Source organism: Montipora foliosa, chromosome 1 (assembly GCF_036669935.1).
Source record: "Montipora foliosa isolate CH-2021 chromosome 1, ASM3666993v2, whole genome shotgun sequence".
In the NCBI taxonomy this organism is placed as follows: Eukaryota; Metazoa; Cnidaria; class Anthozoa; order Scleractinia; family Acroporidae; genus Montipora; species Montipora foliosa.
In genome coordinates, this window is record NC_090869.1 from 60891761 (window position 1) to 60904260 (window position 12500).

The window sequence follows — 12500 nt, forward strand, 5'->3', positions numbered from 1 at the left end:
ATGGCCTCTCCAACCAAAAACACATGGTTGACTGTGTCACGTGCCCGGGTGCCACAGGCATACCATGGCAGTCATTACCACCCGTTAAATTTAACAGTACGTGCAGTAGAATTTCAGAAATGTGCTGACTTGCTATGTAGCTTTCCAATGGCCAAGAGTGTACAGTGGTGCTTCTGGATTCCGAAGGAATTGATGCAGTCGTTGGAGAGGGCTTACACGACCATCAAATCTTCACTCTTACTGTCTTGCTGGCTTCCGTGATGATTTACAATTCCACCGGCGTACCAACGAGACACGATGCTTCGAGATAAGACTTGAGGATAAAAACTTGAAATCAGGCATCGTATAAAATCCGTGTATGGAGAAGAGTATACAATTAGAAGCTTACTAAATAGCTCATAGACTGAAGTTATAGTTCGTCATTTTCGAGCAAATCATTTAAGGAGACTCAAACCAGCTTTAACACTTTCAAGAAAGTGAACTATTTGGAAGGATTGAATGTACCCAGTTGTTTCACATAAAGACGAATGTTAATGTACCAAATGAATCACCAATAATGCCCTAACAAGATGCATTCATTGATGTGACGTAATAGATTACCATGACAACAGAAAAGCCATCTAGAAGCGCCCTAAGTTTTGTCTTTAAACGCTTTTATCTCACAAACGAACTCGGTAACCTCAATTTTTATTGCTGAAAAGTGATCAACCGGCTAAGATGAAACTCTCTTTAAAGTTATAAAAAATTCTCTGGAGCGGATATAGAGCCACCTTAAAATTTTCCAATTGTGAACGTGGCTATGAATCTGCTCCAAAGAATTTTTCCTAGCTTTTTAGAGAGTTTTATCTTAGCCTGCTGATCACTTTTCAGCAATGGGGCTCACTTAGTTAGGTTTAATTTTTTGAGATATAATCGTTTAAAGGCGAAATAAAGGGCGGCGTTTTTAGATAGCTCCTTTGTTGCCATGGTAACATTTTTCGTCATATTAACAAGTGTATCTTGTTAAGCAATTATTAATGTTTCATGTGGTATCATAACATTGCCTTAATGTAGTTAATCCGTCAATTAAGACATTCCCTCCAAATTGTTGAAACTGCGAATTTGAGCCACTTTAACATCAGTGTATCCCTCGCATGAAATCATCAAAACTAAATAGCAAAAGAAACTTACTCAGATGGATAAAGGGATTTAGAAACTGTGGTGGTTCGTCGGTGGGGAAATGGGTTCATCAACTGGATTGATATTAAGCACTTAATGACTGGCCCTAAGGGAAACAGTGAGTTTTGTTTCCCCGAGAAAGCCTCAATGTTCCCCGAGGCGAAGCCGAGGGAAACATTGAAACATTGAGGTCGTCACCAAATTCGCATGCAGATGTTCTATAAGGTTGGATTCGTCCAATCGCCTCTGACATGACTTTGTCGGTGAGAGTCACGAACTTTGCCGCGCTTCATGATCACCAATAGGTGAGTCCCTGTATTATTTGAATACACGGTCCCGATAGCTTCACTCATTTGTTTACTTTAACGAGTTTTTAGTTTTATTGTTAAATTGTCGGAGCGCATTAAACTTCGCTCAAGCAACGACGGAAAGCCGAGCATGGGGGCTCGCCGAAAAGACACTGAGTTCTTCCATAAAACCTTTCCGTTCTTCGTGTGGCTTCTCAGAGACGTGACACAAAGCATCCCGCCAGATTGCAAGGACATCAAAGAGTACTTCTTAACGCGGGTAGGACATAATAGGTGCTGTTAGTGACACTCGTCCTTGCAAAGTATGCAAACGTGGATTATAAACTACCCAAGGAAGTACAGCTTGTTTTAAATACTACTTCTAAAGGGGCTGTTTCACAAAAGTTATTCAAACTCAGCCACTGGGAACTGGCAGCCAAATCAAAGCGAAACGAAAAACAGCTTCTTGAAGCATTAATTGAAAACAGCAAATACAGGACAACGTTAGAGAAGATTAAAATGGTTGCTGGCTGGCAAAAATACAGGTGTTTCGATGAGCTGGCTGGGAAATTTTGTTATTGACAGAGGTTTTGCGTGGGAATTACTGACTTTTTCTAGCATTCCAACCCGAGCTGGCTGTAGAAACTCTGAAGACCGAGGACGGCTAAAAAAAAAAAAACAAAAAAGAACCCCTTCCCTCTCCCAGAGAGTAGTCACAAACATACGACGGCTGGTCAGAGTGATTGCGCTTGCGGAAAAAACCTGTGTTGTCCCGGTTGTGTCGCTTTTGTTCGGTCGTTTCGGATCGAGGGATTTGAAAGCGCGCGGAATTCCTGGCTGGGAAATAAATTTGATCAGCTGGCTGGGAAACCAACCAATTTTATCTAGCTGGCTGGGAAATTTCTTGTGTGTCTTGATGGGAAAAAAAAAAAGGAACAGATAATGTTTTCGCAGCAACACTGAAAAACATCTGAAAATGCCTTCATAACATTTGTTTTCATTAACTGGGGTATAATAATACATTTTACAACAAATTGGTCGTTGATTGCCCCTGTTTATTTCCAGCTTTCTTTGATGCTCTGATGCAGGGAAAGGCTGCTGGCCACCATGTGTTGGCTAGGTTTCATTTTCATTTTCAGTTTCAAATTTTCTGCCTCACTAATCACGGAATTAACAAACGCTTTTCTTTCAAATATTTTATTCTTCTTATTACCCACGTTGCTATATCCCAACAATAGCGTAGCTCCATCTTTCATTCTATAAACGACAATTCATAATCCCCAAATACGTCAGCTTTCAAATTCAGCTCTACGGTGGTCAATTTACCATGCCAACCCAGCTGAAAACCCATTTCTGTGTTGCTAAGATGGAGGTGAAAAAGAAAAGGAAAAGAAAAAGGTTTCATGCTTCTTAGATATTTGGGCACCAAATTAGCATGCAGATGTTCTATAAGGTTGGATTCGTCCAATCGTGTCTGACATGACTTTGTCGGTGAGAGTCACGAACTTTGCCGCGCTTCGTGAGAATATACGGTCCCGAAAGCATCACTCATTTGTTTACTTTAACGATTTTTTTAGTTTTATTGTGAAATGGTCGGAGCGCATTCAACTTCGCTCAAGTAACGACGGAAACCCGAGCATGGGGGCTAGCCGAAAATTTATTCAAATTCAGCCACTGGGAACTGGCAGCCAAATCAAAGCGAAACGTAAAAACAGCTTCTTAAAGCATTGATTGAAAACAGCAAATACAATAAGAGGCTGGGATGGATGACATTAGAGAAGATTAAAATGGTTGCAATTAGGGTTTTTCGGAACTGTTCAGTCTAACAGTTTTTCAAAGTTCACCTCTGTTGAATGAAATAACTTAAGCTAGTAGATCACTTCTCCATTACGTTTATCTTTGTTGTTTGTAACTTAAATTATGTTTGGTCGACAGACTTTTTTTGAAACGAACCTTCGAGTTGTGTTGTTTGAAGTAATTTCGATCTGTGTTAAACCGGTTAAGTTGCATAGGATGCCTTTTGAGGGCACCCATGAAAAGGGCTATGAACCGGCCCAACCTATCAAAGAATCACCCACTGTTTTTAAAGACTAGGGGGTTCTATATAGACTACCTTTTATGACATGACGCGACGAGAAATGATGTGACCTGACGTGCATGTCATGCCATGACATGACAAAAAATGACGTGACCTGACAAATCCGACTGACCAGAGTACATAAACTCCCTGATAAGTCTCTTACTCTTCGATCATCTTCCCGCCCTCTTTTAGCACCACCCACCCATCCCGTCTTCTAGAAGTCGCTCGTATGGAGACCGTGCTTGTGAATGCTCTGCACCTTCTCCCTGTGACTCCCTACCTGAACAAATAAGATCATCATTGTCTGCATTTACATTTAAAAGTAACCTTTAGACAGTCTTCTTCCGAGGACATTACGACCTATTTGTTTTTAAATTTAGTGTTATTTTATCTTAATAGTATATACCATAAGTTAGTTTAGTCCTAGTTGATGTTATGGCGCATTGAGTGTCAGCAGAGGCTCTGAACCTTGAAACATGAACTCTGGTTCAAAACTGGGGTTTTTTGAGTTTAAACATTTCCTTATTAGGATTCAACGTACCTCGTGCATTTTCCCGCGCGTGCACCTTCGATCTTATATTTGTCCATATTTGGGCATAAAATTGGTGTCCTAAAATCGCCAGCTTTGCTCCAAGGAAAAGAGTTGCAAGTTACACTCTTCAAGTGATAAGTACTTATTTCTTCTTCTTCTTCTTCTTCTTCTTCTTCTTCTTCTTCTTCTTCTTATTATTATTATTACATTGCATGACATGTTATATGACCCACCAATAAATAATTATAGTCACGTAACAGACTGAGTGAAGAAGTAGATTGTCCGCATTCGCCATTGGGATAAGTTGGTTTCCTTTACTTTGTTCTGTGACTTGCATTTACAGTTATAAATCAAAGCTTTTTTTTCTATTTCGAACTTTCTTTAAGGTATTTAAAGACCAAAGGCAGTCCGTCGGGGATAAAGCTCAGAAAGTTGCTGAGAGCATACTGCGTTTTTTTCCTGGATTTCAAGCATTTAGCCTGCCTCCGCCAAGCGATGATGACAAATTGCTGAGAAACATGAACAGCAATAAAAGCAGATTGAATCCCCGTTTTCTCAGTGGATTAAAACAATTCAAGCAATTATTGCGTTCAGTATTGATACCAAAATACAGCCCCAATGATGGTGAAATTGTAACAGGTGAAGGTATGTATGAAATTACGTGCCAGTAATGATTTTAGCGTCATCAGCCTATTCTCCAAAGCGAGGTTTGGCGACAAATGCTTCGGTAAGATCTGAAGTTCCCTCTGTCTTCACTTGATTTATCGGCTGCTCTCACTTAACCTCTTTGGGTACATAAGGCCTCCCAGCAAGGTCGACCCATCAAGTTGTCTTGTCATTGGCACCCAATACCACCCCTCTCCCACTCCACTAGAATCGTTCTCGGCGGATGACCTGGATTATTCCTTGTCAACTGCATTTACATTTACCATTTAAGTTGGTCGCTTTATACAGAGCATTTTAGACTGCACTGCATCCGCTCTAATAACTGGAAAGGGCTCAGTTGGTTAAACATCGGAGGTGGACCAACACTCATGGTTCTAAATAACTGCGAAGAAATAGTTGCCTTCGAGTAACTTCATCCAGAAATGGTTAGATTTTCAGCTGGTCTCGACTTAAGAACTGTAAACCGAAGGCCTCGTCTTACGATCCTTCACTCTGTTCGTAAATTTTGTAGAACGATTACACACATTGTATGCAAATTATTGTGGATGAGTATTTTTGCTCTTTTTTTTTTCTCAATTTTTGCTCTTGTTTTGGCTGATCGTAATGTAGCAACAACTTTCCATGCCATAGTTTCATGCTACATGTCTGCCGAACATTTTTTCTTATTGAATGAATGAATGAATGCAATGATATTTGAAATGAATCATATAAATATATATTGAAATACGGATACGGAATCAAATGAAGCTATGATCCTCGCAGTTATGAACGCAATTTTAGTAATTGCATAGACTGAGAAGCCTGAAAAATTCAGGACTTCAAAGGGGTTTGAACCCGTGACCTCGCGATACCGGTGTGACGCTCTATCCAACTGAGTTCAGTATGAAGCCACTGTCATTGGGAGCTGGTCATTTTTGAGTTCTAATGTTCCCGCGATGAATGAATCAAATTAAATGATATTATATGAAATGAGTGAATTTTTCAGGCTCAGGTTCATCACTGTGAAGGAGGCAGTGTCAGTGTGGCCCAGTGGTTAGGGCGCTTTCCTTGAGATCCGGAGATCCCGGGTTCAAGACCCGCTCCGACCACTCGTTGAATTTGATCCTGGTAGTCCCTGGTTCAACTTCCCAGCTGCACTTGTAAATACATACATACATACTTAATTGACCGCTCCCCATAGGGCCTTTTCAGGGCCAATGAAACACAATCAACGAAACGACAGAACACAACAACAACTGTTAAGAATCCCAACTGGCCGGAGGCAAACCAGCTGGCTATTTACAAGTGCAGCCGGGAAGTTGAACCAGGGACTACCAGGAACAAATTCAACGAGTGGTAAGAGCGGGTCTTGAACCCGGGATCTCCGGATCTCAAGGCAAGCGCCCTAACCACTGGGCCACACTGCCTCAAATAAATAGCAAAGTAAATAGCCAACTGGTTTGCCTCCAGCCAGTTGGGATTCTTAGCAGTTGTTGTTGTTCTGTTCTGTCGTTTCGTTGTGTTTCATTGGCCCTGAAAAGCCCCTATGGGGAGCAGTCAATTAAGTATGTATAGTATTATGAGATCATATCTTCACTTGATTTCATATCCGCAGTTCAATATAGGATTCATTTCATACATCATTACATTCGTTGCTTCATTTATCACGGGAACATTATAAACCACAAATGACCAGCTCCCAACGTCAGTGGCTATGAAGCTCAGTTGGTTAGAGCGTTGCACCTGTATCGTGAGGTAACGGGTTCAAACCCAGTTAAATTCCTGAGTTTTCAGACATCTCTATGCAATTTAAAGCTTGCACAATCCCATAACGCAATACGTTTTGGGGAGTTCTTTACATGAAAACAAATGCCGTCACATAGACCTATTATTGGAAATGTAGGCTCTCGGTGATGGACTCATGGTCAAAGTATATTAAACTCCTGGTAATCCTGTGTCCATTATACTTTAATTCAGGCCTTGCTGCCTTGGTCCAACTGTATGTTGACGCTATTAATACTCCTGGAGTAATTCCCAATGTCCAGACCGCCTGGGAAACGTTTGTGATGACAAAGTGTTCGGAAGCGTGTGAAGCATCGCTGAAGCTTTATGATGCCACGATGAACGCGGAACTGTCAGGTGAATTGCCATGCGATAGTGACTTCATCCGTGTCAAGCATGAATTGGCTCTTCAGAAGGGAGTAGCTCTTTTGGAAAAGGAAACCTTCGGAATTTCCGCTACCACAACAGAAAAGTACCGGAAAAAACTTACGGTAAGGATTAAAAAAAGAACAAAACAGGTCTTAACTTATGTGATCATGTGAGCTTTCCTAACATTCGTTCCCCAGCCACCGAAAGGTTGAGATTTCTGGATCATTGCAGTAATGAACTATACTTATTGGTGGTTTTCACGTTACGTCATCGCTTCCATTTTGGTGGATGAAACAAAAGATCTCTCATTAGCTTGTTTTGTTGGTCCACCAGCAATTGTACATTGCTGCCGCTGCATTGTTACCTGTCTCTGGCGATTGGTTGCAAACCACCCATATGTATACTGGAAAATTTTCAGGCTTAGCGAGGAAGGGTCCCGTGGAATTGTTGTCATTTGTCATCGATGTCTCTCTACCAATTGCGAAAGTGCTACCTTTAGCATTTCAGTATTACAGCCCCTTACCTAGGTAAACGCCCTCCTCGATTGACCAATCAGATTTCAGTAATTTGGCCCTCTTATAATTATTATAAATGTCCTCAACACCTACGACCTGGTCGTCAACAAGAACGCCACAAAAAAATTATCTTTGGTTAAAAGAGGAGAAATAATTTTAGCACATATTTTTGCGGTACTCTTCACAACAACGACGTGAAATCACCAAATTTAATGTTTTGCCGACCATGCGTCCTCACAATTTTGGATATTTCATTCTCTATTTTTACTCTGAAACCCGTGCTCATACCGTTTTATTTTTTGGAGACTTCGTCCACATTGTGCGAAGGGAACGACATGGAATATTCGCGAAAGACTTACGAAAGTGCGACGTTATAGTTTGAGGTGAAGTTTTCTCTAAAATGGCCGTAAGACAAATTCATTTTACGTCTTCACTACCCTGACACAAATTCCTGATACGAAAAACCCAAAGGCATGGCATCACTAGACATTTTACTTTAAAAAAGAAACAAATATCAGAAAACAGAAATAAAAGCCAATAGCCCAACTTCGATATATGAAAATACAGTCCTAATCAAAAGGAATCATCTCGAGGCTCTGGGGAATAAACTGATACAAATCCTTATATTTATTCTCCAGAGCCTCGAGGTGATGCCTTTTGTTTAGGACTGAATTTTAATATATCGAAATTGGGCAATTTAAACAATTGTGGCATTCAGTATTGAAGCCATGAAGCCAAAGAACAGTCCCAATGATGGTAAAATTGTTACTGGTTAAGGTAGGTATGAAATAACGTGTCAGTAAACAGAAGGATATCAGGAACTTGCGTGACATTAATTGTCCTAAACACTTGAGAAAATCTACTAACTATGATTTGATAAATCTTTTGTCCCAAAGCGCTATCAAGCGTTAGAAGGTTAGTACAAAGCGTTAGAAGGACTTCAAAGCCGTAAGCAATCCGTTAACTATCCGTTAGTTTTCTAACGTTTAACGGATGATCTTTAATGTACGTTTTCCCATGAAGGGTCACAAATAGTTTTCTTTTGATCCTGTGCAGCAGTCCATCGGTAGAAGTCTTCCTCCCAATTCAATTCTTAATCGGGCTTTTTGACAGACCTAGTTATTTTTAGAAACACTTATCCGGGAAACAGCGTTTCCCAGCTTGTTACATTAAGCCGCGGCTACACGAGCGATTTTCGTCTCGCGCCGGTGATGCGATTTTGTCGCGTCGCCTGCGCGCCAGGGTGGCTACACTTGTGACAAATTTTGGCGACAAATTGAGGGCCGCGCGAATTGCATACTTCAAGAGACCTGGGCACTATAAACAGAGATTCCTACTTTAATTTCATTGGCTAAATAGTCTTAAGTCGCATCGCAAGCGCGGGCAAAAAGTTGCAGGGTGGCTACACGGGCAACTATCTCTGCGACTTTGTCACGAAAGTTTCAACTCTGGCGACTTTTTCTTGCGATTTTTTCACCCGTCGCGTCGCCAGTTCAAGGGTGGCTACACGTGTGATTTTCATGTCGCGCTGGCATTTACAATTTCGCATAAATTAGCTGTGACTGAAACATGGCGGACAGACGGGTAGAAAAACTCAAATTCCGACAGAGGTAGAAAGCAGATGGATCCCTCAGCTCTAGTGGCTTGTTCTCATGACAAAATACATGATGCCAATTTCTACCTTTCATCTTCCTTCACAGAGCTTGACGCTGTTGTTTTGCTTCACTTTCCAGATTCTGTTTTTAGCCGCACCGGCGCGTCGTTTCTTCGGACGGGAATCCTTCGAAGTAGTCGCTTCTTTGTGCACATAACCTTCTTCGCTATTTTCTAACTCGCTAGCTCTCATTCTTCATTACCCTCATAGTCGTCACATAAGTACAATTTATCGGTACCTCCTTCACTAATTTCTACCTCTGAATTTGAGCTTTCCGATTTCCGTGATTCCCGTCTGTCCGCCATGTTTCAGCCAGAGTTAATTTATGCAAAATTGTAAATGCGTATTCTACAGAACTGATTCACTAACCGTAACCAAGCAAACGCTGTTTCCCGGGAAAAGTATTTCCAAAAATAACTAGGTCAAAACTCCTGATCCAAAAGGTAAAAGGGGACTTAGGGAGAAGAAGGCTCCTAGTGTAGGGCTCCTGTCCTGTGCTGTTGCAAATCATTTTTTTTAAAATTCTACTTTAGGGATCTTTTGATGAAAAATTAGGGTGGTGGCAGCTTGAAAATGGAAAATTAACCCGTGCAGCCTGCGACTCTCTTCTGAAGAAGTTAAAAAAGGAACACTTGGATCCAGTCCTTGCTCGGCTCGGAAAGGAAGGTGCCAAGATGTCATTTGATGATATCCAACAGGGATACAAAAGGATCGAGCAAGACTTCAAAGCCAGTGCCAAAGGAGCCAAAGACGTCTGTGCTGAGGTTTTCTATGAATTTCATCCGGTAAAAAGATTTTTTTCTTGTGCTGATCGTGGACCCCATTTGAACCCGTTGAAATTCATTATTTAATGCAGAATGTGTCACATACAAATAGCTATACTCGATCAATGAATAAAAACTAGTAATTATCATGAGTAAGTGGAATGCTGCCGAGAGGTAGCAAAACGGATCAAATGCCATGCGCAACATCGCTGCCCCTGATACCCCTGATAATTACTTTGGCCAATCAAAAAGGACGGAGACAATTCAATAAACCAATCATATCAAAACTCGAAGAAATTACACGTAGCCTACACAAAGCGCGGGAAAATGTGCACGCACGAGCCACGATTGGTTTTGGTTTCACTCCTGATTGTTTGACAAAATGGCGCGAGAACTTTCAACCAATCACTGAGTCAAGTAATGCAAAACCAAGCAATTCGCCAATTACTTTGGACACTCAATTGAAAACCGCGCACCGGTGGCTCAGTTGGTTGAGCACCGGGCTGCCATGCGGGAGGTCGTGAGTTCGACTCCGGCCGGACCAACACTCAGGGTCTTTAAATAACTGAGGAGAAAGTGCTGCCTTTGTAATTACATCCGCAAATGGTTAGACTTTCAAGTCTTCTCGGATAAGGACGATAAGCTGGAGGTCCCGTCTCACAAATAACTTCCATGTTCATCAGTGCCCCGTGGGACGTTAAAGAACTCACACACTATTCGTGAAGAGTAGGGGATGAAGTTCCCTGTGTTGTGACTGTCCTCTGTTTGTATATGGGTGGGTGGGTATAGCAGGTCCACATCAGCTGAATAGCTGACAAAACTTTAACCTGCTTAAACAAATAAATAACAAACAAACGAACAAGTGTCAGTTGCGCACTCCTAATCCACCCTTGCCTCCCTTTTCTTGACTGTCTTTTTTAAATTTTTTATGAAAGCTACTGATGGAAGAGATGAAGCAATATTTCGGAGTTTTGCAGCAACTGAAAGACTTCGACGAGAAAAAGAGTTTGGAAATGGCAGCTCGAGCTTATCAAGAGCAAGAAATGAAGAAGCTTGAGGTGAGAGCAATAGCATCGCGCATGCTCTGCAGCTATGCGAAACCCGTTGGAGGGGGGAGACTTAAAAAAATGTCATTTTGCTCTTTAATTTAATCGGTGACTGCTTTCTTGGAAGAAAGAAATTAAAAGAATATCTATCGCAATTTTGATAAGTAAAATGCAGTAAGCTAGTAAGTTCTAAATCCCTCTTATCCACTTTGATTTTACAAAATGACTGCAGGTGGCAAATTAATGCACCAATAATTGAAGATTGTGAAAACTAATTTCTTGAAAAAAGCTTCGCGCTATGCCTTACTTTGGGCTAGGAAATGGTCACTTGTCCCTGTACTGCCTCTTTCATTTCGCTCGCACGAGATTACTTACAACACTCCTCAGATTTGTGGGAACACAAATCCCCTTCTCTACCTCCCCACCCTACTCCAATTTTGATTTCGAAAACTGGCACTCCCCAAAAAATAAAAGTGGGAAAGAGGGCAAGGTGCGTTATTACGACACTCGTTAAGCGATTCAACTGAAGTTGTGCGGTGTTGGAGCTCCCTCTAGTCTCACGTAGCCCTGCGGTTCCGAGCTCATCCGAGCTCAGTAGTAATCGTATGGTCGTAGCTTCGACTTTTTTCGGGAACAATCAGTTTTTTTCCTAATATACTCAAGTCACGATTGATGATTATGTCTTGATTTATAAACTTTATTTTTAGAAATTCTGCTTTTTGTTTTCAGGAACAACACGCTCGACTTGAACAAGAAAATCGTGAACGTCAAAAGGATGTAAGGCCACTTAATACTTGTTTTTAAACATAAAAATCATAGATTATAGAACTGAAACTCCCCGTGAAAAATGAGCCAATTGGTGGCGCGAAAAATGAACTAAGCCCTTCTTTTCAAAAGAGCCAGAGGTGGTCTTCTTTCAAAAGGGACAGTCTAGTTTAGTGGTCTTTAATGGGGCACTTGATATCAAAAAGTTTATCTTTTTGTCAAAAGAAATTTCGCAAATGCTTTGGTTCATTGCATCCAACACTTTGCTTAGTTATTGGCTTAAATTCTCAGCCAATCAAAGGCAATGGTTTCTATCCCGCAAGTGGTCTGGTTTCCCGCGCTTTGCTCCAACAGAAAGCCGGCAGAATGTAAATTTCTGCTTTGCGTTGGTATAAAAATTGGCTCCTTTTATTAGTTTACTCGGCGTCAGTCACGTTTGGCCCACGAAAGAATTTAGGTCTTGGTTCAAAGACACAAAGTAGAATAACCATGAATGAAAACTAGCACCCCTTAGGAGCTAATTAAGTGGTCTTCTCTGTAATAGATGGAAAAGCAACAAAGCAAATTCGAAGAGGAAAGGAAAAGACTCCAAGAGCAAAGGGCAGAAGATGCTAAGGTTCAGCAAGAACAAATGGAAAATATGATAAACTTAATTAAGGCTAGCATGCAGAGAGCTGAACAAGACCGCAAAGAGTTTATAAGACAAAACCAAGGACTGAATGCACGCCTCGAGGAAATGGAGAGGTTAAATCAAGAAAGCCAGATGGAGATTGCCAGGTTGAATCAACAGATTCATCAAAACATGAGCCAACAGCAGGAAGCCAGAAAACCAGGGTTCTTTGATAAAGCGCTCCAGATGGTGACTGGAGTGAGTTCGCTCATTGCAGCGGGCGCAGGATTGGC

At 41.3% G+C, this 12500-nt stretch overlaps 1 protein-coding gene across 1 annotated transcript in view; it reads left to right on the plus strand.

Moving 5' to 3' along the window:
* Positions 1-1541: 1541 nt before the first annotated feature.
* LOC138003498 (guanylate-binding protein 4-like) overlaps positions 1542-12500 on the plus strand; it is an 11543-nt gene continuing 584 nt past the window's right edge. Inside the window, exons 1-7 of the mRNA XM_068849605.1 lie at positions 1542-1725; positions 4444-4702; positions 6680-6975; positions 9556-9807; positions 10722-10844; positions 11562-11609; positions 12142-12500. The exon at positions 12142-12500 is cut by the window's right edge and continues 584 nt beyond it. Of these exons, the coding sequence (XP_068705706.1) occupies positions 1597-1725; positions 4444-4702; positions 6680-6975; positions 9556-9807; positions 10722-10844; positions 11562-11609; positions 12142-12500 (1466 nt within the window). The 5' untranslated portion in view covers positions 1542-1596. The remainder of the gene's footprint in view (positions 1726-4443; positions 4703-6679; positions 6976-9555; positions 9808-10721; positions 10845-11561; positions 11610-12141) is intronic.